Source organism: Ranitomeya variabilis, chromosome 3, assembly GCF_051348905.1.
Source record: "Ranitomeya variabilis isolate aRanVar5 chromosome 3, aRanVar5.hap1, whole genome shotgun sequence".
In the NCBI taxonomy this organism is placed as follows: Eukaryota; Metazoa; Chordata; class Amphibia; order Anura; family Dendrobatidae; genus Ranitomeya; species Ranitomeya variabilis.
This window is the reverse complement of record NC_135234.1, coordinates 388,277,252-388,301,557: the sequence shown is the minus strand read 5'-3', so window position 1 is coordinate 388,301,557 and position 24,306 is coordinate 388,277,252. Positions and strand designations below refer to the sequence as shown.

The window sequence follows — 24,306 nt, the reverse complement described above, 5'->3', positions numbered from 1 at the left end:
CAAAGCATAAAGCATATAGCATATAGTTACCCACACAAAAAGATCTTGGTGGACAGTCTGATATTAAACATATTGTGGTTCAGATCTTCAATAAATTTCTCACATTCAGATAGCGACCCTGTCCATATAAATAGCACATCGTCTATATACCGTCGCCAGGTGATTACCTTCTGCGAGAACCTTTCCTGCTGGAACACCACATTCTCCTCCCACCACCCCAAAAAAAGATTCGCATATGAGGGCGCACAACGCGCCCCCATAGCGGTCCCAGAAATTTGCCTGTAGTATTTCCTGTCAAACGTGAAATAACTCTTATCAAGAACAAAATGAAGAAGTTCCAACAGAAACCTATTGTGCTTCTCGTTATAATGATGTTTATCCAGATAGTATGAAACTGCTTGAATACCCAAATCGTGTGCTATATTCGTATAAAGAGATTCCACATCTAAACAGATTAACAATGCATTCTCTGGAATCTCCAAGTCCTCTAGATGTATCATCAGATGTGTTGAGTCCCTTATATACGAATCAAGCAGAAGGGCCAGGGGTTGAAGGAAGTGATCCAAATAGATACATGGTCTCTCCATGATCCCCCCTATACCGGAGACTATTGGTCTTCCTGGGGGCAAAGTCAATGACTTGTGCACTTTCGGCATAGTGTAGAAGGTTGGGACTACAGGATGCTTGGTAAAAAGAAAGTCCGCTTCCCTCTTGTTAAGAATACCCTCCTTCATTGCTCTCTGTATAAGACAGTCTAATTTCCCCTTAAAGACCCAAGTGGGATCTGAGGGGAGAACATGATAATTGTTGGTGTTATTCAATTGCCATAAGGCTTCTGTGATATACATCTCATGAGGCCAAAGGACCACATTTCCCCCTTTGTCTGCTTCTCGAATGAGAAATTCATTGTTGTTCCGTAATCTCCGTAGGGCTTGCTTCTCCCCCATAGTAAGGTTAGCATGTCTGGTGGAGTCAAGTTTGAGTCCTTCCACATCTCTACAAACACTATCAAAAAAAATTTGAACTGCCGGAAACAGTGACAATGCTGGTGTTACCTGTGATGGAGATCTTCTAGTAAATCTTGTCTGGTCAGAACCATTCTCGTTTTCCTGCAAGAGTTCTAGGAGGTCTCGAAACGTTTGTCTTTCAGCATCTGGGAGTGAATCAACTAGAGAGGGTTTATGATATAATAATTTGAAAGTCATTTTTCGACAGAATAAATAGATGTCCTTGACCAAAGTAAACTTATCCAAAGGATTCATAGGTGAAAATGATAGACCCTTCATTAAGACTGATTTTTCAATGTCTGAGAGGACATAAGTAGATAGGTTAATAATTTGAAAGTCTTTTGTCGCTATGGGAGTAGTTGGCGTGTCTAATGTAGTTAGCCTCGTCTCCCTCGTACACGTTGGTGACCAATTCCGATGGTTCCTGCCTTTCTTCCGGGATGGCCTGTGGTTTACGCCTCCCCCTCATCCTCCTGCGCCGCCTATTGCGCCCTCCGGATCGCTGAGGTCCGAGGATAAAAAATCACTAGAAGAAAGTTCATGTCTGGACAGTTGTTCAGTTGGATTATCTCCAGCATGCAGATGAATATTACTAGTATAGCGTCTATTACCACGATGTACCCATCTAAAGGCTTGATCTCTGGCAAAGTCTGTCTTATCCCTATAGAATTTCATCCTTTTCTTATTAATGATTTATTTTTCAAATTTATCTAAAGTTTCCTTCAATTTAAGGAGGAAGGGGTTCACCAAAGTCTCCTTATCAAAACTTACAAGCTTGCTCTCACTGACCCTTATGTCCTCTCTTATTCTGGTCAAAAGCCCCCGATCATGTTCTATGAGCATGTCCATCAAGACACTAGAGCACTGTAAAAGCCCTGTTTCCCATGTTTTCTTAAAGGCCCCCGTTACTTCCCATGCTGGAAAAATCTGTACCCGTAAGCCTCTTGGCACAAATCCTCCAAACTCCTCACATTCCACCAGACACGAGTCAATGTTTTATGTAAATTAGTAATTTCTGTGGAGATAGTTTGAAAATCAGAGTTGCCTACAGATGACACTATATTATCCCCAAGCGCAGAGAAAATGCCAGATGCTTGCTGACTCCAAGCGTCCTCCCTAGCCACCAGATCCATAGTAGAATATCTCTATCAATATTTTAATCTCAGATGTGCCACCACTCTGGAAACAGTGGTAAAAGCCACTTCAAAAAATCACTCTAGAGAACAACTGAATAGAGGGCACCATCTCTATATATATACGGGCTCGACCCGCTGCATGTCAAAATGTAACTAATAAATTAACCAGAAAAAAGAAACATGCATAAACCGCAGGGATCCACAAATATAACAATTTTTATTAATTTCAAGTCCTAACACAAAACACTAACAAGTTAAAAACATTTAAAATAAACAATAGAAAAATTACCCAAGAAAATAAATCTCACACGGGACCTGACCTCCTACACAATATGCCTCTGTAGTCCTGAACTAGTGGCTATAATAAGAAGTGTGTCAGTCAATAAAAATCACACAATGCAATATCTGCAGCTATCAAACCAACATACAGTACTACTTCAATAAATAGACCAAAGCATAAAGCATATAGCATATAGTTACCCACACAAAGAGATCCTGGTGGACATGCTCACGGTCAATCAGTGCATAAGGATAAGAAGAGGCAATAAGGACGTCAGCCCCCCCTGTGACCCACCCAACGCGTGTCGTCACATAAGTGACTTCATCAGGGGTAATAATAGTGTACTGTGCACTGGATACTGGGTTATATAGTACTTACTAATGAACAGATCTGGTACAGCTGTTTGGAGGCTTGTGTGCAGGTCTCATGCCCTGAATTCACAGCGTCCCGGAAATAGCCACTGCGCATGTCTGTTGGTTACCTAGGTGATGCACTCACTTCCAGAGCGACCCCCCTCCCTCCTGTCATCACGGAATTTCAAACACCAATACAAGACCGTGGAGGAGCGCTTCTCTCCACATTCCTCTCCTCTGCAGGCATAGACAAGCCTGTCCTATTTTAAAGGGCCGGTCCCCCCAAAAAAACGCTCATTGCTGCTTGCCAAAGGCCGCTATCACGCATGTCCCGGAACTTCCAGGTCTGTTGCTATGCGTCCCTAGCAACTCTCGGACGTCCTGCCTAATCTGCGCAAGCGCCCTCAGGACTGCTGCCGTTCCGAGACCAGGACGTATGTCCGGGTGATGCGCTGCCGTGAGGAGCTCACTCACGTGGGCGCACCAACCCCACACACCCCCAGCCCCAGCAAGGTCAGCTATGTTGGTACATCTAAGTCACACAAATAAAATATCAAAAAGAGGGGGTCCACCAGGATCTTTTTGTGTGGGTAACTATATGCTATATGCTTTATGCTTTGGTCTATTTATTGAAGTAGTACTGTATGTTGGTTTGATAGCTGCAGATATTGCATTGTGTGATTTTTATTGACTGACACACTTCTTATTATAGCCACTAGTTCAGGACTACAGAGGCATATTGTGTAGGAGGTCAGGTCCCGTGTGAGATTTATTTTCTTGGGTAATTTTTCTATTGTTTATTTTAAATGTTTTTAACTTGTTAGTGTTTTGTGTTAGGACTTGAAATTAATAAAAATTGTTATACTTGTGGATCCCTGCGGTTCATGCATGTTTCTTTTTTCTGGTTAATTTATTAGTTACATTTTGACATGCAGCGGGTCGAGCCCGTATATATATAGAGATGGTGCCCTCTATTCAGTTGTTCGCTAGGAGTGAGATGATGCTGCTGGCCGGGCACATAATTCAGGCAAGGAGTGAGATGATGCTGCTGGCCGGGAACATAGTTCAGGCTAGGAGTGAGATGATGACACAAAAGAGCACAATGAGGTCAAAAATACTCTGTTGTAAAAAGGCAGGCACATAATTCATGCTAGGAGTGAGATGATGCTGCTGGCCAAGCACATAATTCAGGCAAGGAGTGAGATGATGCTGCTGGCCGGGCACATAATTCAGGCTAGGAGTGAGATGATGACACAATAGAGCACAATGAGGTCAAAAATACTCTGTTGTAAAAAAATCACAGTAATGAGCAAGTGCTAGTCAAAAAATGGAAAAAAAACAGGGTATTTAGTTGATACGTTTTTTGCAAAAAAATGTATACTAAGCTGCTCCACCAATCGTCAAGGTATACCCATAATAGAGCAGTCCTAACTAGGGTTGAGCGAAACGGGTCGGCCATTTTCAGAAGTCGCCGACTTTTGGCAAAGTCGGATTTCATGAAACCCGACCCGACCCCTGTGTGGGGTCGGCCATGAGGTTGGCGATCTTCTGAATCTGGTATCGGAATTCTGATACCGAGTTCCGATATGTTTGCGATATCGGGAATCAGTATCGGAATCCATATTTAAGTGTAAAATAAAGAATCAAAATAAAAAATATTGATATACCCACCCTCGGACGCGCCCTGGTACTAACCGGCAGGCTTCCTTCCTAAGAATGAGCGCGTGAATGACCTGCGGTGACGTCGCGGCTTGTGATTGGTCGCGAGCGGTCACATGGACAAGCCGCGACATCATCTAAGGTCCTTCACGCGCTCATTCTTAGGAAGGAAGGCTGCCGGAAAGAAGCAGGGTGCGTCCGAGGGTGAGTATATACCTAATAGGAATATACTCACCCTCGGACGCGCCCTGCTTCTTTCCGGTAGCCTTCCTTCCTAAGAATGAGCGCGTGAAGGACCTTAGATGACGTCGCGGCTTGTCCATGTGACCGCTCGCGACCAATCACAAGCCGCGACGTCACCGCAGGTCATTCACGCGCTCATTCTTAGGAAGGAAGCCTGCTGGTTAGTACCAGGGCGCGTCCGAGGGTGAGTATATCAATATTTTTTATTTTGATTCTTTATTTTACACATTAATATGGATCCCAGGGCCTGAAGGAGAGTTTCATCTCCTTCAGACCCTGGGAACCATAGTATCCCATTGCACTGCACTGGGTTTCGTGTTTCGGCCGACTCCGACCCCGACTTTTTTATAGGATCGGCCGATTTCACTCGACCCGACTTTTGAGAAAGTCGGGTTTCGTGAAACCCGACCCGATCCTATAAAAATAAAAGTCGCTCAACCCTAGTCCTAACTAATGTATATAATCCTTATCTGATGTATTTAAAAACCTGATCATCTGTATAGTGCCTATATAAGCAGGGTTCAGAGAGAGAATATCCATGTGTTACATAGTTACATAGTTACATAGTTATTAAGGTTGAAGGAAGACTGTAAGTCCATCTAGTTCAACCCATAGCCTAACCTAACATGCCCTAACATGTTGATCCAGGGGAAGGCAAAAAAACCCCATGTGGCAAAGAGTAACTCCACCATGGGGAAAAAAATTCCTTCCCGACTCCACATACGGCAATCAGACTAGTTCCCTGGATCAACGCCTTATCAAGGAATCTAGTGTATATACCCTGTAACATTATACTTTTCCAGAAAGGTATCCAGTCCCCTCTTAAATTTAATTAATGAATCACTCATTACAACATCATACGGCAGAGAGTTCCATAGTCTCACTGCTCTTACAGTAAAGAATCCGCGTCTGTTATTATGCTTAAACCTTCTTTCCTCCATGTGGACCTGCTAGATGGAACAGCTTTAGTGCAAATGACCCACAAAGGAGTGGTGGACTCCCCAGTCTTGTAGAAACAAGAGAACAATTATAGAACCGGAAACACATGGGCTACTTGCTCATTGAACAAGTCTGTAGGAACATGTTCACACCACCAAGAAAATGTGTTTCTGTTTCTAGAAGTGAGATGATGCTGCTGGCCAGGCAAATAATTCAGGCTAGGAGTGCGATGATGCTGCTGGCCAGGCACATAATTCAGGCTAGGAGTGTGATGATGCTACTGGTCGGGCACATAATTCAGGCTAGGAGTGCGATGATGCTGCTGGCCAGGCACATAATTCAGGCTAGGAGTGTGATGATGCTACTGGTCGGGCACATAATTCAGGCTAGGAGTGCGATGATGCTACTGGTCAGGCACATAATTCAAGCTAGGCGTGAGATGATGCTGCTGGCCGGGCACACAATTCAGGCTAGGAGTGCGATGATGCTACTGGTCAGGCACATAATTCAAGCTAGGAGTGAGATGATGCTGCTGGCCAGGCAAATAATTCAGGCTAGGAGTGATATGATGCTGCTGGCCAGGTAAATAATTCAGGCTAGGAGTGCGATGATGCTGCTGGCCAGGCACATAATTCAGGCTAGGAGTGCGGTCATGCTGCTGGCCGGGCACATAATTCAGGCTAGGAGTGCGATGCTGCTGGTAGCCAGGCACATAATTCAGGCTAGGAGACAGATGATACTGCTGGCCGGGCATATAATTCAGGCAAGGAGTGAGATGATGCTGCTGGCCGGGCACATAATTCAGGCTAATATTAGCTCCCAATCCCAACTAGCTCAGCACAACTGCACATCCAATGCTGTAGAAGCAAAGCTACCTCATGTTGTAGCATCAGAGGGCACATAATTCAGGCTAAGAGAGCGATGCTGCTGCTGACCTGAACTGTCATCCCTCCAGTATCCAGTAAGTCAGGAGGCTGAGAAGCAATGCGCATTTTAAGAGAGACAAGATGGAAGAAATCCTTTTATTTTAATCCCTTCATGTCCTTGGGATTTTCTGTTTTGGCTCCCCTTATTCCCAGAGCCATAACTTTATTTTTCTGTCAATATGGCCGTGGTAGGGCTTCTTTTTGGCGGTACTAGTTGTACTTTTGATTAACATCATTGATTTAACCATATGGTGTACTGAAAAACAGGAAAAATTTCCAAGTGTGGTGAAATTACAAAAAAGTGCAATTCCACAATTGGTTACTAGTTTTTTTTTTACCATATCCACTAAATGGTAAAACTGACCTGCCATTCTGATTCTTCAGGTCATTACAAGATCACAGATACCAAACATGTATAGGGTTCTCTTTTATTTACGGCTGTTAGGGGCACATGACAGCTGTCATGTGTCTGAAAAGATGTGGGCTCAGTGCCGTAGCCCGCATTAAAGGTTGAAACACGACTAATCATGTGTATATATGTCATAGGTCGTGAATGGGTTAATTTACCGTAACATTCTAATCTAAGAATCATGCCTAGTGGGATTAATAAAGTCTAAGTATACATAGTTCATAAATTATTACTGTATTTATTTTAATGGGATGCTGTCAGTGAAATAATCCACTCCCAACCTCATACTGTATATGGGAAAACAGATCTTTGAAATCTAAAGTCATTGACACCTTTATAATTTTTATGTTGCTACTTGAGAAATCAGTGTTTCAAAGCACATTAAAATGACGCATTAAGTGCTTTGAGCAGGATAGACCTCCAGCCTCTTTAGCTTGATTATAAATAATACAATAATAATTATATAAATATAGCACCAACATATTCCGTAGCACTTTACAGTTAGAGGAACATGTGCAAACAATAAAGACATCACAAAGTAACACATAGATTGATAGCTCACTTTCTAATTTCCTGGTAGCTGTCCTAGCATTCGATGTCCCACAGACACTGAACTATCAATCAAGCTAAAGAGGTAGGTATTAGGTGGGAAAACAACCTCGGTTGGTGGAGGCTCGGTAAGTGGTCTGACACGTCCCAAGCACTTAAAAACGCTGTCTTATTCAGAATAGAGAAACAGATAAAAGATATAAACGTTTTGATGAATTTGAAATTCAAAGACCTGCATGCCTATGCTATTTGGGTGAGCGGAGGACAAATATTACTGACAGATTCCCTTTAAATTAACCTTTCCTGTGAAAAAACACTGTTTCTCAGTGAAGTAGATTGTCTTGTTATCTGATCATACGCCGAGAATTCATTGGGTTGTTCAGCAAGATAATAATCCAAATCATATGAGCAAGACTACAATGATTTGAATCTTTGCCTTAAATTAGAGTTTATTCAGAATCCATTTACTGTGACAAAGATTCAATAATAGCGATATCTGTAATATGGCAAATACTTTAGCGCAGCAATGTTGCATGTACATGTCAATTTTACGAAATAGGAGCCGTGCAGAGGAATAGGGCAAGCCATCAGATTTTTTATGTTTGGTGTATACTGCTATAACTAGTGATGGACTACACTCCTAATGTAATAGTTTATTATGATTTTTGTAGGTATTTTCAAAAAAGAAGAATTCCACCTCCTTCTCCAGGCATATCAGATACGAGGACCAAAGGACATTGTCATGGAAAAGTTCAAGATGGAGAGCTGGGCTTTGGACGGACATGTAAGTTTGCCAGTAGTGATGAGCGAAAGTGCTCGGATACCGTCTTATCTAAGGCCTCTTTCACATTTCCGTCGGTACGGGGCTGTCGCAAACCGTCGGCCCGACGTACCAACGGACGTTGTGCAAATAGTGCACAACATGGGCAGCGGATGCAGTTTTCAGACGCATCCACTGCCCATTATGAGTTCCGGGGAGGAGAGGGCGGAGTTTCGGCAGCGCATGCTCGGTCGAAAATGGCGGGATCGTCGCACAAAAAAAGTTACATTGAATGTTTTTTTGTGACGACGGTCCGCAATTACCAACGCATCCAGTGCACGACATATGGAACGTGTGTCCATACATCGCGATGCGCCGGTAATACAAGTCTATGTGGAAAAAACGCATCCTGCGGGCAACTTTGCAGGATGCGTTTTTTGCACAGAATGACGCATTGCGACGTTCACTTTCCGACGGAAGTGTGAAAGAGGCCTAAACATCTGGGAGTGCTCGTATATTATGTTAGAGGCCCTGTGGCTGCATGATTTACAGCTGTTCAACAGCCTGAACACATGTGTGAATTCCCGAACAAACAGGCAATCTTCACGTGTTGAGGCTGTCTAACAGCTGAAAAACATGCAGCTGCAGGGAGCGAACATAATATACAAGCACGCCTGAGATACTCGGATAACACCAGGGCATGATCAGATCTGACATTATTCGAGCACATTGCTCATCACTATTTGCCGGTTCTTATGGTAATGAAGATATGGTAATGTAAGACGAGACTGGATCTTCATATACAGTAACTACTGATTACAGATAAAGGCCAAAATGCAAAGCGCTAATATGAAGACTCTCAGGAATCTTTATTTCATGTGCAATATAAGTCACTCTGAAGGGTTAAATGCTATTAGACGAATGTATCATTTCTGACAGCACAAGGTCATAGATGCCAACTAGCCCAAACTTAGTAAGTATAGTCCTTAGATGAGTCTCAAGGTTTCCTTGGGCTTAAATCTGAATTCAGAGCATGACTATTGATTGCTTGTGAGAATAGGGACAGATGATGGAATGATAAGGACACTCCTATTGTCATGTGAATACAGTCTAGTTATGAATGACTGAGAAAGACATTCAGCTACCCTGAATAGAAATGAAGGACGGGAATCTAATCGCCTCAGAGGTTTCCTGCAGAAGGGAACAGAACAAGAGCCTCTTATCTATTGTCACATGCCATCTTTCTATTCTGCAGATTTATGCATGTTGGAATTAAACCATGTGCATCCATATGAGATCTGCATTGTAAAACTAGATTACCACCAACCCGGCCTAGTCATTTCTACATATCCTATTATGTCAACCATCTTTGAGGGTATTTTATCACTAAATAAACAGAAATATTGGCCCACTCCCAATATGTTGCTGGTATCATTAACAAACGGATACCAAACACAAAAAATGAGAAAGAAAAATGAATTTTATTTAGAAAATTGTGTGACCACCGGGAAGATGGATCATTTTAACAATACAAAATATGATGGAGCAGTTTATGGAAAGGGTAACATGTAATAGTGCCACATTTAGCATTTATGGAAGTGTCCTCTTGCCTCAAGACACCCTAAGATGAGTGGTGTAAGACGGTCAGCTTTTAAAAAAAAAAACACCTTCTGAGTTTGAGTTTGTCAACTTGCGCCACCCACCTAGAGATCTTGAAGACTCACTATGAAACAGCGTACCAAAATTGTCAGTGTATACTAAGTATACTGTATGTATTTGCTTATGTACAATACCGATTTCTACCGTTCTTGCATAGGTGTCATCTGAATCTGCTGGAGGAACATATGTTTATCAGGGCTTTGTGCGTGGAAAGGGATTTGGCCAGTTTGGCCTCCAAAGGATAGGTAAGTGGAGCTGCAAGTGTGGTATGGATTGATATGGATGTCATTGGAAGTGAAGCTAGAATAATTGGCTGACTTATGTTCTCTCTTGGTCCCATAGACAGGAGATTACTCGAAAATAGTCCTGACACCATAGGACATTTTCCATCTAACAGCAGCTCAGTGGCAGCTGCTATCCTTGTGCCTTTTATAGCTCTCATCATTGCTGGTTTTGTCCTATATCTCTACAAACACAGGTACGATCCTTACTTCTTGTGCATTCTCTGCCATGGTAGTGCCTGAAATTCAGTCTATGGCTGTCATTGATTGTAGCCAAGTAATTGCTTTATATATCGCAGAAAATAATACATCACTATTTTATCTGCTGCAGATTAGCCAGTTCACTGAATGATGAACTCTGTATAACCCCGCCCACACCACTACATAAAAGCTGCCAATCAGTGTTGGGGGCGTGGTCAGACTACCTTTCAACAGGTCAAGTAGTCCTCTAGTGATAATCTCCTGTTGATAAAACATTGATTTTATAAAAATTATAGCCAATAGCCCAGTAAGTAACACATTGCTGGAATCACGGTCTAAGCCTCTATAGCACGCTGCTCTCAGATTAGGCAGCAAAATCCTGGTGACAGATTGTCTTTATTTAGTTACAGTAACAGTTTGTATGAATGCACCAGAAATGATAGTTTGGGTACAACTAAATGATCCATTGTGAATTTTAATTTGGCCTTCACTTACATGTACACAGTAAATATTGTTGTATGTAATATCCCACTTTTAGCCCTCATTAGATATGTTTTATTTTTTGTGTAGAAGACCTAAAGTTCCGTTTAATGGGTTTGCCGGACATGAGAATACAAATGGCCGGGCTACATTTGAGAATCCCATGTATGAACGAAATGTGCAGCCTACAGAAATTGTGGCAAATGAGACAGAGTTCACGGTCAGCACAGTGTGCACCGCTGTATAGCACCCGCCCTTTACCAGGTATGGGGAGACATTGCTTGATATATTGAGATGAAATACAAAAAATCTTATTAGTAGGTGGCTAAGATGATATGTAAAACTTTTTAAAAATGACTAAAAAATATTACAATCTACGATAGACAATGTATTGTATGTTATGCCATTCATGGTGGTTCTAATCCTATAAGAGTTTGCAAAATTCTAGTTGTAAGTAGAGGTCAAGTGTGCCTTATGGTATAAATATCCCTATGGAGAGCAGGGGAGTGACGATCAGATAAGGTTCCATAGCAGTTGGTCAAGTTACACTTATTTATCAGTATCACTATATTGCCACGTTCACACTTTCAGTATTTGGTCAGTATTTTACCTCCGTATGTGTAAGCCAAAACCAGGAGTGGAGCAATTAGAGGAAAAGTATAATAAAAAAAAACGTCGCCACTTCTGTATTTATCACCAACTCCTGGTTTTGGCTTACAAATCCTGAGGTAAAATACTGACCAAAAAGCTATACGTGTGAATGTGCCTTTACAGGGTGGCACAATATAATTATTGGCTAAGTAAATCTTAAATTAGGTGTTAAAACCCATCTACTTGATTTTCTAGTCCAGAATTTAAGATGAATAACAATAACAAATAATAAAAGTAATAATAGTGTGATATCGGCAAAAATAAACATGCTTTTCTTTTTTTTTAGTAAATTAGGTTTACTCGGAGTCTCCGTCCTGTCTTTACCTTGCCCTGCACATTATCAGTGGGCAGCTGATATCACCGGTGCCACTTGTAGCCACACCATTTTTTGATGACATCCAATGTGTGCCGGGCTGGTGGATTGAGGAGAAACCAGAAGCATACCTTATGTACCAAGATGAAGTAATGCCAACAGCAGACAATAGACCCTCTCTGCACCAATCTGCTAAAGTCTCATGCAGCCTTGGCAACTGGGTGTCTCATAACAAGTGGCAAGGCTGCCACCTCAAGGGGTTCTTATCCTCCAGGGACACCGTGCAAGTGCTTTTATACCGAACTTGTATACATGCAATGTTGGTTGGAAGTGGATATAAAAAACCTATATATATATAAAAATACATATTTTTATTCTGCAAAGAACCAGTTCCAAAAAGTGCTTTTCCTCCATTCTTCTCCGCCTGATCCCTGCAGCACATAAAAGACTGTGTGGCATTGGCAGGAAGGGGGAGCGCAGCCTTACACCCCAAGTTGGCATTTACGTCTTCAACCTGCCAACACTTGAAGGAGAGCTGTTTATCAATTCTGTTCCAAGCTAGCCCTTCCTATTGGTCAACTGAACGTGTCGGTGCTTGCCGTTTCAGCTGAAGATGGATGCATTCAACCAACCTAAAATTCCACCTTGCATCATTCTGGAAAGTTTTCCCTCAATACATCGGTCACATTCAGTTTATGATATTTGAGCTTTTGTGAGCAATGCATTGCAGGTTCCTTAAGGTTTCTCATTGATGTTTCCTTGCTAATAAAATGTATTCAGGTACATTGCGATAAGAGGGACCTTTACCAAAATGGATTCACCAGGAGACTATGTGAAAACTATGTAAGGAATGTTCCTGATTAGGAAATTCGAATGTTCTTCTGTCTGCCGCTATGGAAGGGAGAATAGCCTTGTGTGGTAGCATCACAGTCTATAGTAAAATACCTCCTTCAATGACCATGAATGAAATGAAGATTTCTTTGAATGTTATGTTATACCAGGTTACATCAAATCAGCAACATTGCTATCTTATATAAGTTTATATTCTCATTTTAGGGTTCTGTATAGGTATGAGAATGTGACCAAAACATTGTTCCCAACCCCAGCCCTTTCGTAGGAAGTCACATGCAGCCAGTAGTGATTACAACTGATGGAGACAACACTGATCCTGCTTTTCACCAATAATATTTGGTAGACATTTTCTAGAACTACATTATACATTATTTCACTTTTTATGTATTTCCATATTCTGCTGATTTACCTGGTTGGTGTTATGTGCTACTGTTCATGCTAAACCATTGACTACCTCTTCCGTTATTGAGTGCTGAAGGTCTTTGCAGTACTTCTAATTGTCTCCTGACACTGTCTGGGCATTCATAGTTATTTTTGCCATTGTGTGCCCATTGTCATTCTCTTTATGCCATAGGAATAACAGAATCAATTCAACGTTGTGTTATTCCAAGCCTACAAAATTAACTGAATTTGTAAAAAATAGTGTTAAAAATAAGATACGTCAGATATGTCAGCTTTGCATGCATTCCATTCTTCTACAATGTGTAAATGAGGCATAACCTTAACTATAGAAATGTATCGGAAGTATATATGGTGCCCTTTAATAGCTTTTAATAAAATGCCAACTCTAGTCCTCCAGCTATTGAGAAACAAATGCCAGCAGTGTCTGAAACTAATTAGTCAGGGAATTAGGAAATGCCGGGAGATGGTTTAAGCTGGTGAAACTCTGTGACAAATGTAATGTTTGGCACTATAGTACATCTCCATTGAAAGGTCTTATTGCCACAAGGTGTCCTTGCATGGCTTGTGTGCTACGATGTGTCCCTGCAATGCATTGCTACATTTTACTCTACATTCTGTTGGCAGTTGTACCATCAGCCGACAGGTTAAACCTTTTCTGTAGTGCCACAGGGACGTTCTGTACAGGCACATGTAGCAGTCAGTATTGCACTTGTTAATGACCAGACAACTAATAAGGTGAATGTAGCCCATATAGTTATTTATTGAAGATATTGAAATATCTTGTTGGGGATTAATGCAAAATTCAGGAATGAAAAGAACAAGCGCACTGTCACTATTTTTTTTTTAGAAATGGTGTTTCTGCCTCTTTGACGATACATAGAATAATGGCTGATGCATAACATGGCTCTTCTGCAAAGCCTCATTACAAGGATTAGCCATTAACTATAATATTGGAAGTCTAGTTACTCCCATTGTGTCCTTATGTTTAATAAATCAAATGCATGAACGACTTATTCTATCTGATCCTAAAGAGGCAGAAACGGCAATTTATAGTAAAAGGAACTACTATGTTTAGCAACTTATTTTATCGGTGCTTTAACCTCTTTGCACAACACAGTTGAGCCGATGGCGGAATACGGCAGATGGTGAACTTACCTAGCTCGGGTTTACAATGAGGCTACTCTCTTTCTCCCTGTCTGCTCCTAGCTCCTCCAGTCTGAAATGCAAACATTATCAGGACTAGCGAAACAGCTCATTGCTCCGCCAATGGCCTCCCCCCTTCGCGACCCACTTACTACCCGTGGAAAGGACAAACAGAATAAATAGACTATTTTGTACAGAGATATATTTTTATGAAGATAATTTGTACAGATCAAAAAATATAGAAATTAAAAAAATCTAAATGAAACTGAATCCTTTATGTCCTATTTGGATTATTGTATCCTATGGTAGTGATGAGCTTTTTTGTAAATGTAAAAATGTACAAATGCCTTGTTTACAGAAGATGACTGTATATATGTAATCTATACACACTCTGGCTTGTCTGCAATATAAACTGTTTAATTTATGTGTCTCTGTATATGAGGCTTCATTTTTGTTCAATTTGCCTTTTAATTTTCATGATTTTGAAAAGCTATTTTAAATTTTTGGAATTCAAATTAAATCTAAATTTTTGCATTGCTTTGTCTACTGTGACTTTTGTATTTAGAGGGGCTGAATGACTTTCCCTTAGAAGATGAGCTATTAAAACTCTTGTTACAGTGTTTACATTTTTGTTTTTAAGAAAGTAACATGGGACATAAAGTGCTTGATGTTTCCTGGATCATTCCAGAGGCAATTTGCATATTAAATTTACCAGAGGAGCATTGCACGGTGAATAAGCCTCCTTACCTTGGCATGTCACTCTCCACAATGTCTATGTAACACATAGACGGACCATGTCATGCAGAGCTACAGCAATTTTTGGACCCACTCTACGCTTTGGCAAATGGATGGGGATCTGAAAGGAGTTTTCTGGTTTTGGAAGCTGAGCTTTACTTACTCTTACCAGGTTCTGCACTAAGTTTCTGCCACTGCTTCTAGTGTCTGTAATTGTCTGCAGCTCTGACAACCTGTCAACAGTGCTGCAGCCAATCAGTGACTTTAAGTTGCTCAGGCAGAGCTGCTGAGTTATTGGTTGCAGCACTGTTAACATGAAGTCAGCACTGAAGATAAACTGCAGGTGGGGGGGTTCAATACTCCATTACCTTTGGGAGCCTTGCTGTGAGTCTCATAGGCTTGCATAAAGTGACAGACTTCTGGTCCACACAGCTGACACTGTGGGAGTCATGTGGTATAACGCCAGCCCAGAACAGAGTTTACAAATCAGCAAACTAAGAACTCACCTGCTAATAAATTGCAAATTTTTTAGATGATGTCATTTACAAATTGACAGTTGGGGGTGGAGGGGTCCACAGTGCTTCTTTAATTCTACCTGTTTAAATCACTCAATCCCTTTCAAGTTAGGGTTTAGATTTAAAAGTTAGGGTTTAGATTTAAAAGTTAGGGTTTAGATTTAAAAGTTAGGGTTTAGATTTTTAATTGTACAATTACACAGGTCGATTTCAATCAGTAATCAATCACTGAGCTACTTGTAATTAGTTTGCCAGTGCTTAGTCACACGCACCAACAAAGCCTGTATTTGAAAGAACAATTATTTATAAGATCTTTCTGTCCTCATACAGATCCATGTTGTCAGCCACACAGCCACTGTTTACTGTACAAGGAATTATGTTCCGCTTACAATTTTTATCCCAGCATAAATAGTGCGATCAGCCCTGACTTGGGCAAAGTGCAGTAAATGGGTTGAAAACACTGGCTCATCCCTTCTCCTGTCCTCCCGAAATCACCACTATCTGCATCCTAGGGATGCAAATAGCAGTGACTATAGTGGTGAAAAAGTGAGCAGCCGGCTCCTTCTTCCACAATTTAGCGTGTGTGACTGAAACAGCACCCAATTACATCACTACATTGTGTATACTATGAGGAGCATCACTGCACACAGCAAAAACCAGAGCAGAGCACCAGGGGAATGGGAGCAAGGTTAGTATTTTGGGGCTTTTTTTTATATGTGTGAATGTGTGTTGGATGTGGGTCTGTGCATAGGGGGCTATGTAGGGTCTCATACTGTATATAGGAGGGCTATGTGAGGGCTCATACTGTTTATAGGGAGGTCATGTGGGGACTCCAGATTTTTCTACTATTTAAATACATCCTTGGTATCTGTGTACTTGTGCTGACATGGAGAATCATGTTGTCTGGTCAGTTTTACCATATAGTGAACTCTGTAAATGAACCACCACACCAAACAAAAATGTGGAATTGCACATTTCTTAGAATTTCAATGCGTTTGGAATTTTTCCCTCTTTCCAGTGCATCACATGATTAAATGAATGGTGACATTAACAATTCGTCTCACAAAAACAAGCCCTCATACGAATTTGTGGACTGAAAAATAAAAAAGTGATAGCTCTGGGAAGTAGGGAAATAAAGGACGAAACAAAATTTAGGAAAATAGCCCAGGTATAAAGGTCTTATAAGTCTTTTACATCAACATTGAGAACATTTCTCTGATTCCTCCACTGAGTATTTTTCATCGGTGAGTTTCTTCAATGTACAGCCTTGTCAAATCACAGCTCAGCTTCTTAGCTTTCACTTGTCAATCAGAGATGTCTTCATCTTTTATCATCCTTTCCTTGGTGGTTTAATTGGCATGTTTAAAGTCTTTGTCATTTTGAAAGGTCTTTATTTTCAATGGTATGATATACTGACAATTGTTCTTAAATAAGCATAAAACCACAACAAAAAGGTCATATCAGGTTTTACTGTATCCAAAATATTCTATTCTAGTTTGACTAGTTAGAATACGTTGCTCCCAAAGTCCTGATGTTTGTTTAGGTCTACATTGGCAAACTTTATTCTTTTCAGAATACTTATTTTCAGATACCAAAGGTGGTCTATCTGAGTTATCTCATGGAGTGTATGAATGGAGTCAATGTGGCAGGAACTTTAACCCCTTCACCCCCAAGGGTGGTTTGCACGTTAATGACCGGGCCAATTTTTACAATTCTGACCACTGTCCCTTTATGAGGCTATAACTCTGGAACGCTTTGACGGATCTTGGCGATTCTGACATTGTTTTCTCGTGACATATTGTACTTCATGTTAGTGGTAAAATTTATTCGATATAACTTGCATTTATTTGTGAAAAAAACGAATATTTGGCGAAAATTTTGAAAATTTCGCAATTTTCCAACTTTGAATTTTTATGCCCTTAAATCACAGACATATGTCACGCAAAATACTTAATAAGTAACATTTCCCACATGTCTACTTTACATCAGTACAATTTTGGAACCAAAATTTTTTTTTGTGACGGAGTTATAAGGGTTAAAAGTTAACCAGCAATTTCTCATTTTTACAACACCATTTTTTTTTAGGGACCACATCTCATTTGAAGTCATTTTGAGGGGTCTATATGATAGAAAATACTCAAGTGTGACACCATTCTAAAAACTGCACCCCTCAAGGTGCTCAAAACCACATTCAAGAAGTTTATTAACCCTTCAGGTGTTTCACAGGAATTTTTTGAATGTTTAAATAAAAATGAGCATTTAACTTTTTTTCACACACAATTTATTTCAGCTCCAATTTGTTTTATTTTACCAAGGGTAACAGGAGAAAATGGACCCCCAAAGTTGTTGTACAATTTGTCCTGAGTACGCTGATACCCCATATGTGAGGGTAAACCACTGTTTGGGCGTATGGCAGAGCTCGGAAGGAAAGGAGCGCCATTTGACTTTTCAATGCAAAATTGACTGGAATTGAGATGGGACGCCATGTTGCGTTTGGAGAGCCCCTGATGTGCCTAAACACTGAAACCCCCTACAAGTGACACCATTTTGGAAAGTAGACCCCCTAAGGAACTTATCTTGATGTGTGGTGAGCACTTTGACCCACCAAGTGCTTCACAGAAGTTTATAATGCAGAGCCGTAAAAATAAAAAATCATATTTTTTCACAAAAATGATCTTTTTGCCCCCAATTTTTTATTTTCCCAAGGGTAAGAGAAGAAATTGGACCCCAAAAAATGTTGTGCAATTTGTCCTGAGTACGATGATACCCCATATGTGGGTGTAAACCATTGTTTGGGCGCATGGCAGAGCTTGGAAGGGAAGGAGCGCCATTTGACTTTTCAATGCAAAATTGACTGGAATTGAGATGGGACGCCATGTTGCGTTTGGAGAGCCCCTGATGTGCCTAAACATTGAAACTCCCTACAAGTGACACCATTTTGGAAAGTAGACCCCCTAAGGAACTTATCTAGATGTGTGGTGAGCACTTTGACCCACCAAGTGCTTCACAGAAGTTTATAATGCAGAGCCGTAAAAATAAAAAATCATATTTTTTCACAAAAATGATCTTTTTGCCCCCAATTTTTTATTTTCCCAAGGGTAAGAGAAGAAATTGGACCCCAAAAAATGTTGTGCAATTTGTCCTGAGTACGCTGATACCCCATATGTGGGTGTAAACCATTGTTTGGGCGCATGGCAGAGCTTGGAAGGGAAGGAGCGCCATTTGACTTTTCAATGCAAAATTGACTGGAATTGAGATGGGACGCCATGTTGCGTTTGGAGAGCCCCTGATGTGCCTAAACACTGAAACCCCCTACAAGTGACACCATTTTGGAAAGTAGACCCCCTAAGGAACTTATCTTGATGTGTGGTGAGCACTTTGACCCACCAAGTGCTTCACAGAAGTTTATAATGCAGAGCCGTAAAAATAAAAAATCATATTTTTTCTCAAAAATGATCTTTTCGCCCCCAATTTTTTATTTTCCCAAGGGTAAGAGAAGAAATTGGACCCCAAAAAATGTTGTGCAATTTGTCCTGAGTACGCTGATACCCCATATGTGGGTGTAAACCATTGTTTGGGCGCATGGCAGAGCTTGGAAGGGAAGGAGCGCCATTTGACTTTTCAATGCAAAATTGACTGGAATTGAGATGGGACGCCATGTTGCGTTTGGAGAGCCCCTGATGTGCCTAAACATTGAAACTCCCTACAAGTGACACCATTTTGGAAAGTAGACCCCCTAAGGAACTTATCTTGATGTGTGGTGAGCACTTTGACCCACCAAGTGCTTCACAGAAGTTTATAATGCAGAGCCGTAAAAATAAAAAATCATATTTTTTCACAAAAATGATCTTTTCGCCCCCAATTTTTTATTTTCCCAAGGGTAAGAGAAGAAATTGGACCCCAAAAAATGTTGTGCAATTTGTCCTGAGTACGCTGATACCCCATATGTGGGTGTAAACCATTGTTTGGGCGCATGGCAGAGCTTGGAAGGGAAGGAGCGCCATTTGACTTTTCAATGCAAAATTGACTGGAATTGAGATGGGACGCCATGTTGCGTTTGGAGAGCCCCTGATGTGCCTAAACATTGAAACTCCCTACAAGTGACACCATTTTGGAAAGTAGACCCCCTAAGGAACTTATCTAGATGTGTTTTGAGAGCTTTGAACCCCCAAGTGTTTCACTACAGATTATAACGCAGAGCCGTGAAAATAATTTTTATTTTTTTTCTCAAAAATGATTTTTTAGCACCCAGCTTTGTATTTTTACAAGGGTAACAGAATAAATTGGACCCCAAAATTTGTTTTCCAATTTGTCCTGAGTACGCTGATACCCCATATGTGGGGGGGAACCACTGTTTGGGCGCATGACAGAGCTCGGAAGGGAAGGAGCGCCATTTGGAATGCAGACTTAAATGGATTGGTCAGCAGCCGTCACGTTGCATTTGCAGAGCCCCTGATGTACCCAAACAGTACAAACCCCCCACAAGTGACCCCATATTGGAAACTAGACCTCCCAAAGAACTTATCTAGATGTGTTTTGAGAACTTTGAACCCCCAAGTGTTTCACTAAAGTTTATAGCGCAAAGCCGTGAAAATAAAAATTCTTTTTTTTTTTCACAAAAATGATTTTTTAGCCCCCAGTTTTGTATTTTCACAAGGGTAACAGGATAAATTAGACCCCAAAAGTTGTTGTCCAATTTGTCCTGAGTACGCTGATACCCCATATGTGGGGGGGGAACCACTGTTTGGGCGCATGACAGAGCTCGGAAGGGAAGGAGCGCCATTTGGAATGCAGCCTTAAATGGATTGGTCTGCAGGCGTCACGTTGCATTTGCAGAGCCCCTGATGTACCCAAACAGTACAAACCCCCCACAAGTGACCCCATATTGGAAACTAGACCTCCCAAGGAACTTATCTAGATGTGTTGTGAGAACTTTGAACCCCCAAGTGTTTCACTACAGTTTATAACGCAGAGCCGTGAAAATAAAACATCTTTTTTTTCCCACAAAAATGATTTTTAGCCCCCCAAATTTTTATTTTCCTAAGGATAACAAGAGAACTTGGACCCCAGAAGTTGTTGTTCAATTTGTCCCGAGTACGCTGATAACACATATGTTGGGGTAAACCCCTTTTTGGGCGCACGGGAGAGCTCGGAAGGGAAGGAGCACTGTTTTACTTTTTCAACGCAGAATTGGCTGGAATTGAGATTGGACGCCATGTCGCGCTTGTAGAGCCCCTGATGTGCCTGGACAGTGGAAACTCCCCAATTCTACCTGAAACCCTAACCCAAACACACCCCTAACCCTAATCCCAACGGTAACCCTAACCACACCCCTAGCCCTGACACACCCATAATTCTAATCCCAACCCTAATCCAAACGTAAATGTAATCCAAACCCTAACCCTAACTTTAGCCCCAACCCTAACTTTAGCCCCAACCCTAACTTTACCTCCAACCCTAGCCCTAACCCTAACCCTAACCCTACCCCTAACCCTAACCCTAAACGTGACTGAAATACGTGGCACTGAAATACGTGGCACTGAAATACGTGGCACTGAAATACGTGGCACTGAAATACGTGGCACTGAAATACGTGGCACTGAAATACGTGATACGTGGCACTTAAATACGTGGCACTGAAACACGTGGCACTGAAATACGTGATACGTGGCACTGAAATACGTGGCACTGAAATACGTGGCACTGAAATACGTGGCACTGAAATACGTGGCACTGAAATACGTGGCACTGAAATACGTGGCACTGAAATACGTGATACGTGGCACTTAAATACGTGGCACTGAAACACGTGGCACTGAAATACGTGATACGTGGCACTGAAATACGTGGCACTGAAATACGTGGCACTGAAATACGTGGCACTGAAATACGTGGCACTGAAATACGTGGCACTGAAATACGTGGCACTGAAATATGTGATACGTGGCACTGAAATACGTGGCACTGAAATACGTGGCACTGAATTACGTGGCACTGAAATACGTGGCACTGAAATACGTGGCACTGAAATACGTGGCACTGAAATACGTGGCACTGAAATACGTGATACGTGGCACTGAAATACGTGGCACTGAAATACGTGGCACTGAAATACGTGATACGTGGCACTTAAATACGTGGCACTGAAACACGTGGCACTGAAATACGTGATACGTGGCACTGAAATACGTGGCACTGAAATACGTGGCACTGAAATACGTGATACGTGGCACTGAAATACGTGGCACTGAAATACGTGATACGTGGCACTGAAATACGTGGCACTGAAATACGTGATACGTGGCACTGAAATACGTGGCACTGAAATACGTGGCACTGAAATACGTGGCACTGAAATACGTGGCACTGAAATACGTGGCACTGAAATACGTGGTACTAAAATATGTGGCACTGAAATACGTGATACGTGGCACTGAAATACGTGATACGTGGCACTGAAATATGTGATACGTGGCACTGAAATACGTGGCACTGAAACACGTGGCACTGAAATACGTGGCACTGAAATACGTGGCACTGAAATACGTGGCACTATGACTGTCAGAAAATGTTCATTAAACGGTTAGGGGTCAGGTTAGGGGTAGAGTTAGGGTTAGGGTTTGGATCCCTTTATCACCTTGATGGTGGTGGGTGGCTTTTCAGTGTGTTTAAATGCATGCGTTTTTAAAGCAAACAAACGCATGTGCTTAAAAACGCAAGAAAATACTGCAGGTTGTATTTCTGAAAATGAACGCATGCAGAAAAAAAACGCATGCGTTTGAAAACGCGACCAACGCATGCGTTTTCAATGTTAAATATAGGGAAAAAACGCATGCGTTTTTTTGTGCAAAAAACGCTGCAGACAAAAACGCAAGTGTGAAACCAGCGACGCTTTTTATAGCAAAAAAGTTTTTGCGTCTCCACATTTTGAGACCTATAATTTTTCCACATTTTGCTCCACAGAGTCATGTGAGGTCTTGTTTTTTGCGGGACGAGTTGACGTTTTTATTGGTAACATTTTCGGACACGTGACCGTTTTTGATCGCTTTTTATTCCGATTTTTGTGAGGCAGAATGACCAAAAACCAGCTATTCATGAATTTCTTTTGGGGGAGGCGTTTATACCGTTCCGCGTTTGGTTAAATTGATAAAGCAGTTTTATTCTTCGGGTCAGTACGATTACAGCGATATCTCATTTATATCATTTTTTTATGTTTTGGCGCTTTTATACGATAAAAACTAAAATATAGAAAAAATAATTATTTTCGTATCGCTTTATTCTCAGGACTATAACTTTTTTATTTTTTTGCTGATAATGTTGTATGGCGGCTTGTTTTTTGCGGGACAAGATGACGTTTTCAGCGGTACCATGGATATTTATATCAGTCTTTTTGATCGCGTGTTATTCCACTTTTTGTTCGGCGGTATGGTAATAAAGCGTTGTTTTTTGCCTCGTTTTTTTTTTTTTTTTCTTACGGTGTTTACTGAAGGGGTTAACTAGTGGGGCAGTTTTATAGGTTGGGTCGTTACGGACGCGGCGATACTAAATATGTGTACTTTTATAGTTTTGTTTTTTTTATTTAGATAAAGAAATGTATTTATGGGAATAATATATTTTTTTTTATTATTATTTATTTAGGATTTTTTTTTTTTTTTTTTTTACACATGTGGAAAAAATTTTTTTTAACTTTTTTACTTTGTCCCAGGGGGGGACATCACAGATCATTGATCTGGCAGTGTGCACAGCACTCTGCCAGATCGACGATCTGCTGTGCAGGGCTGCAGGCTTACCAAGTGTCTGCTCTGAGCAGACACTCGGTAAGCCACCTCCTTCCCTGCAGGACCCGGATGCCGCGGCCATCTTGGATCCGGGACCTGCAGCCAGGAAGGAGGTAGGAGACCCTCGCAGCAACGCGATCACATCGCGTTGCTCCGGGGGTCTCAGGGAAGCCCGCAGGGAGCCCCCTCCCTGCGCGATGCTTCCCTATACCGCCGGTACACTGCGATCATGTTTGATCGCGGTGTGCCGGGGGTTAATGTGCCGGGGGCGGTCCGTGACCGCTCCTGGCACATAGTGCCGGATGTCAGCTGCGATATGCAGCTGACACCCGGCCGCGATCGGCCGCGATCGGCCGCGCTCCCCCCGTGAGCGCCGCTGATCGGTGATGACGTACTATCCCGTCGGCGGTCATACGGGCCCACCCCACCTCGACGGGCTAGTACGTCAAATGTCGGGAAGGGGTTAAGGAGAGTTCAAGTGCTGCCCATTCATGGCAGGTTGTGGCTGTGTCATTCAGCTGATATTGGCCTTTAGCTAATACAAGTGGAGCAAATTCAGATGGCAGCATCATAAACCCTACATCTCATGGTTGATAGCCACCTCATTGGCAATATAGAGTAGGAGACAAATAACATAGGATCATATAAAAACACCTTGATGCTACCACTCTCATTGTCAAAGAGGTGTGTCCTACAGTATGACCAGTCAGCACTGTTTGGACAATATCAGCCTGTACAGGGGTCATCTCTGCCCAATGGTCAATGTCAATTGTCAATTTATTCATAAGTTTCTAGAAGAAACATGAAACTGATAACACAGACCGGAGTTGTAAAAATTTGTTCCAGAATTGTCAGAAGAAGTGAAGTGACTCCTTCACTCCTTTTCACCAAAGCCAGTTTTTTGATTTTTCAGTTTTGCGTTTTTAATCCACGTCTCCCAAGAGCTTAAACTTTTTTTAGTCTATCACTGACATACGTACTTAGCCTCTTACTGATATCGTCCTTACGTGTACAGTGTAAGTTGGGAGCAAGTGT

At 41.6% G+C, this 24,306-nt stretch overlaps 1 protein-coding gene across 2 annotated transcripts in view; it reads left to right on the top strand.

Annotated features, from left to right (window-relative positions):
- Nucleotides 1-14,780, top strand: part of CSMD2 (CUB and Sushi multiple domains 2) — a 1,405,803-nt gene extending 1,391,023 nt beyond the window's left edge. For both annotated transcript variants that reach the window (XM_077296071.1, XM_077296070.1), the window contains 5 exons: nt 8,173-8,285; nt 10,078-10,165; nt 10,263-10,398; nt 10,973-11,146; nt 11,820-14,780. In XM_077296071.1, coding sequence (XP_077152186.1) covers nt 8,173-8,285; nt 10,078-10,165; nt 10,263-10,398; nt 10,973-11,129 — 494 coding nt within the window. In that variant the 3' untranslated portion in view covers nt 11,130-11,146; nt 11,820-14,780. The remainder of the gene's footprint in view (nt 1-8,172; nt 8,286-10,077; nt 10,166-10,262; nt 10,399-10,972; nt 11,147-11,819) is intronic.
- Nucleotides 14,781-24,306: the final 9,526 nt, after the last annotated feature.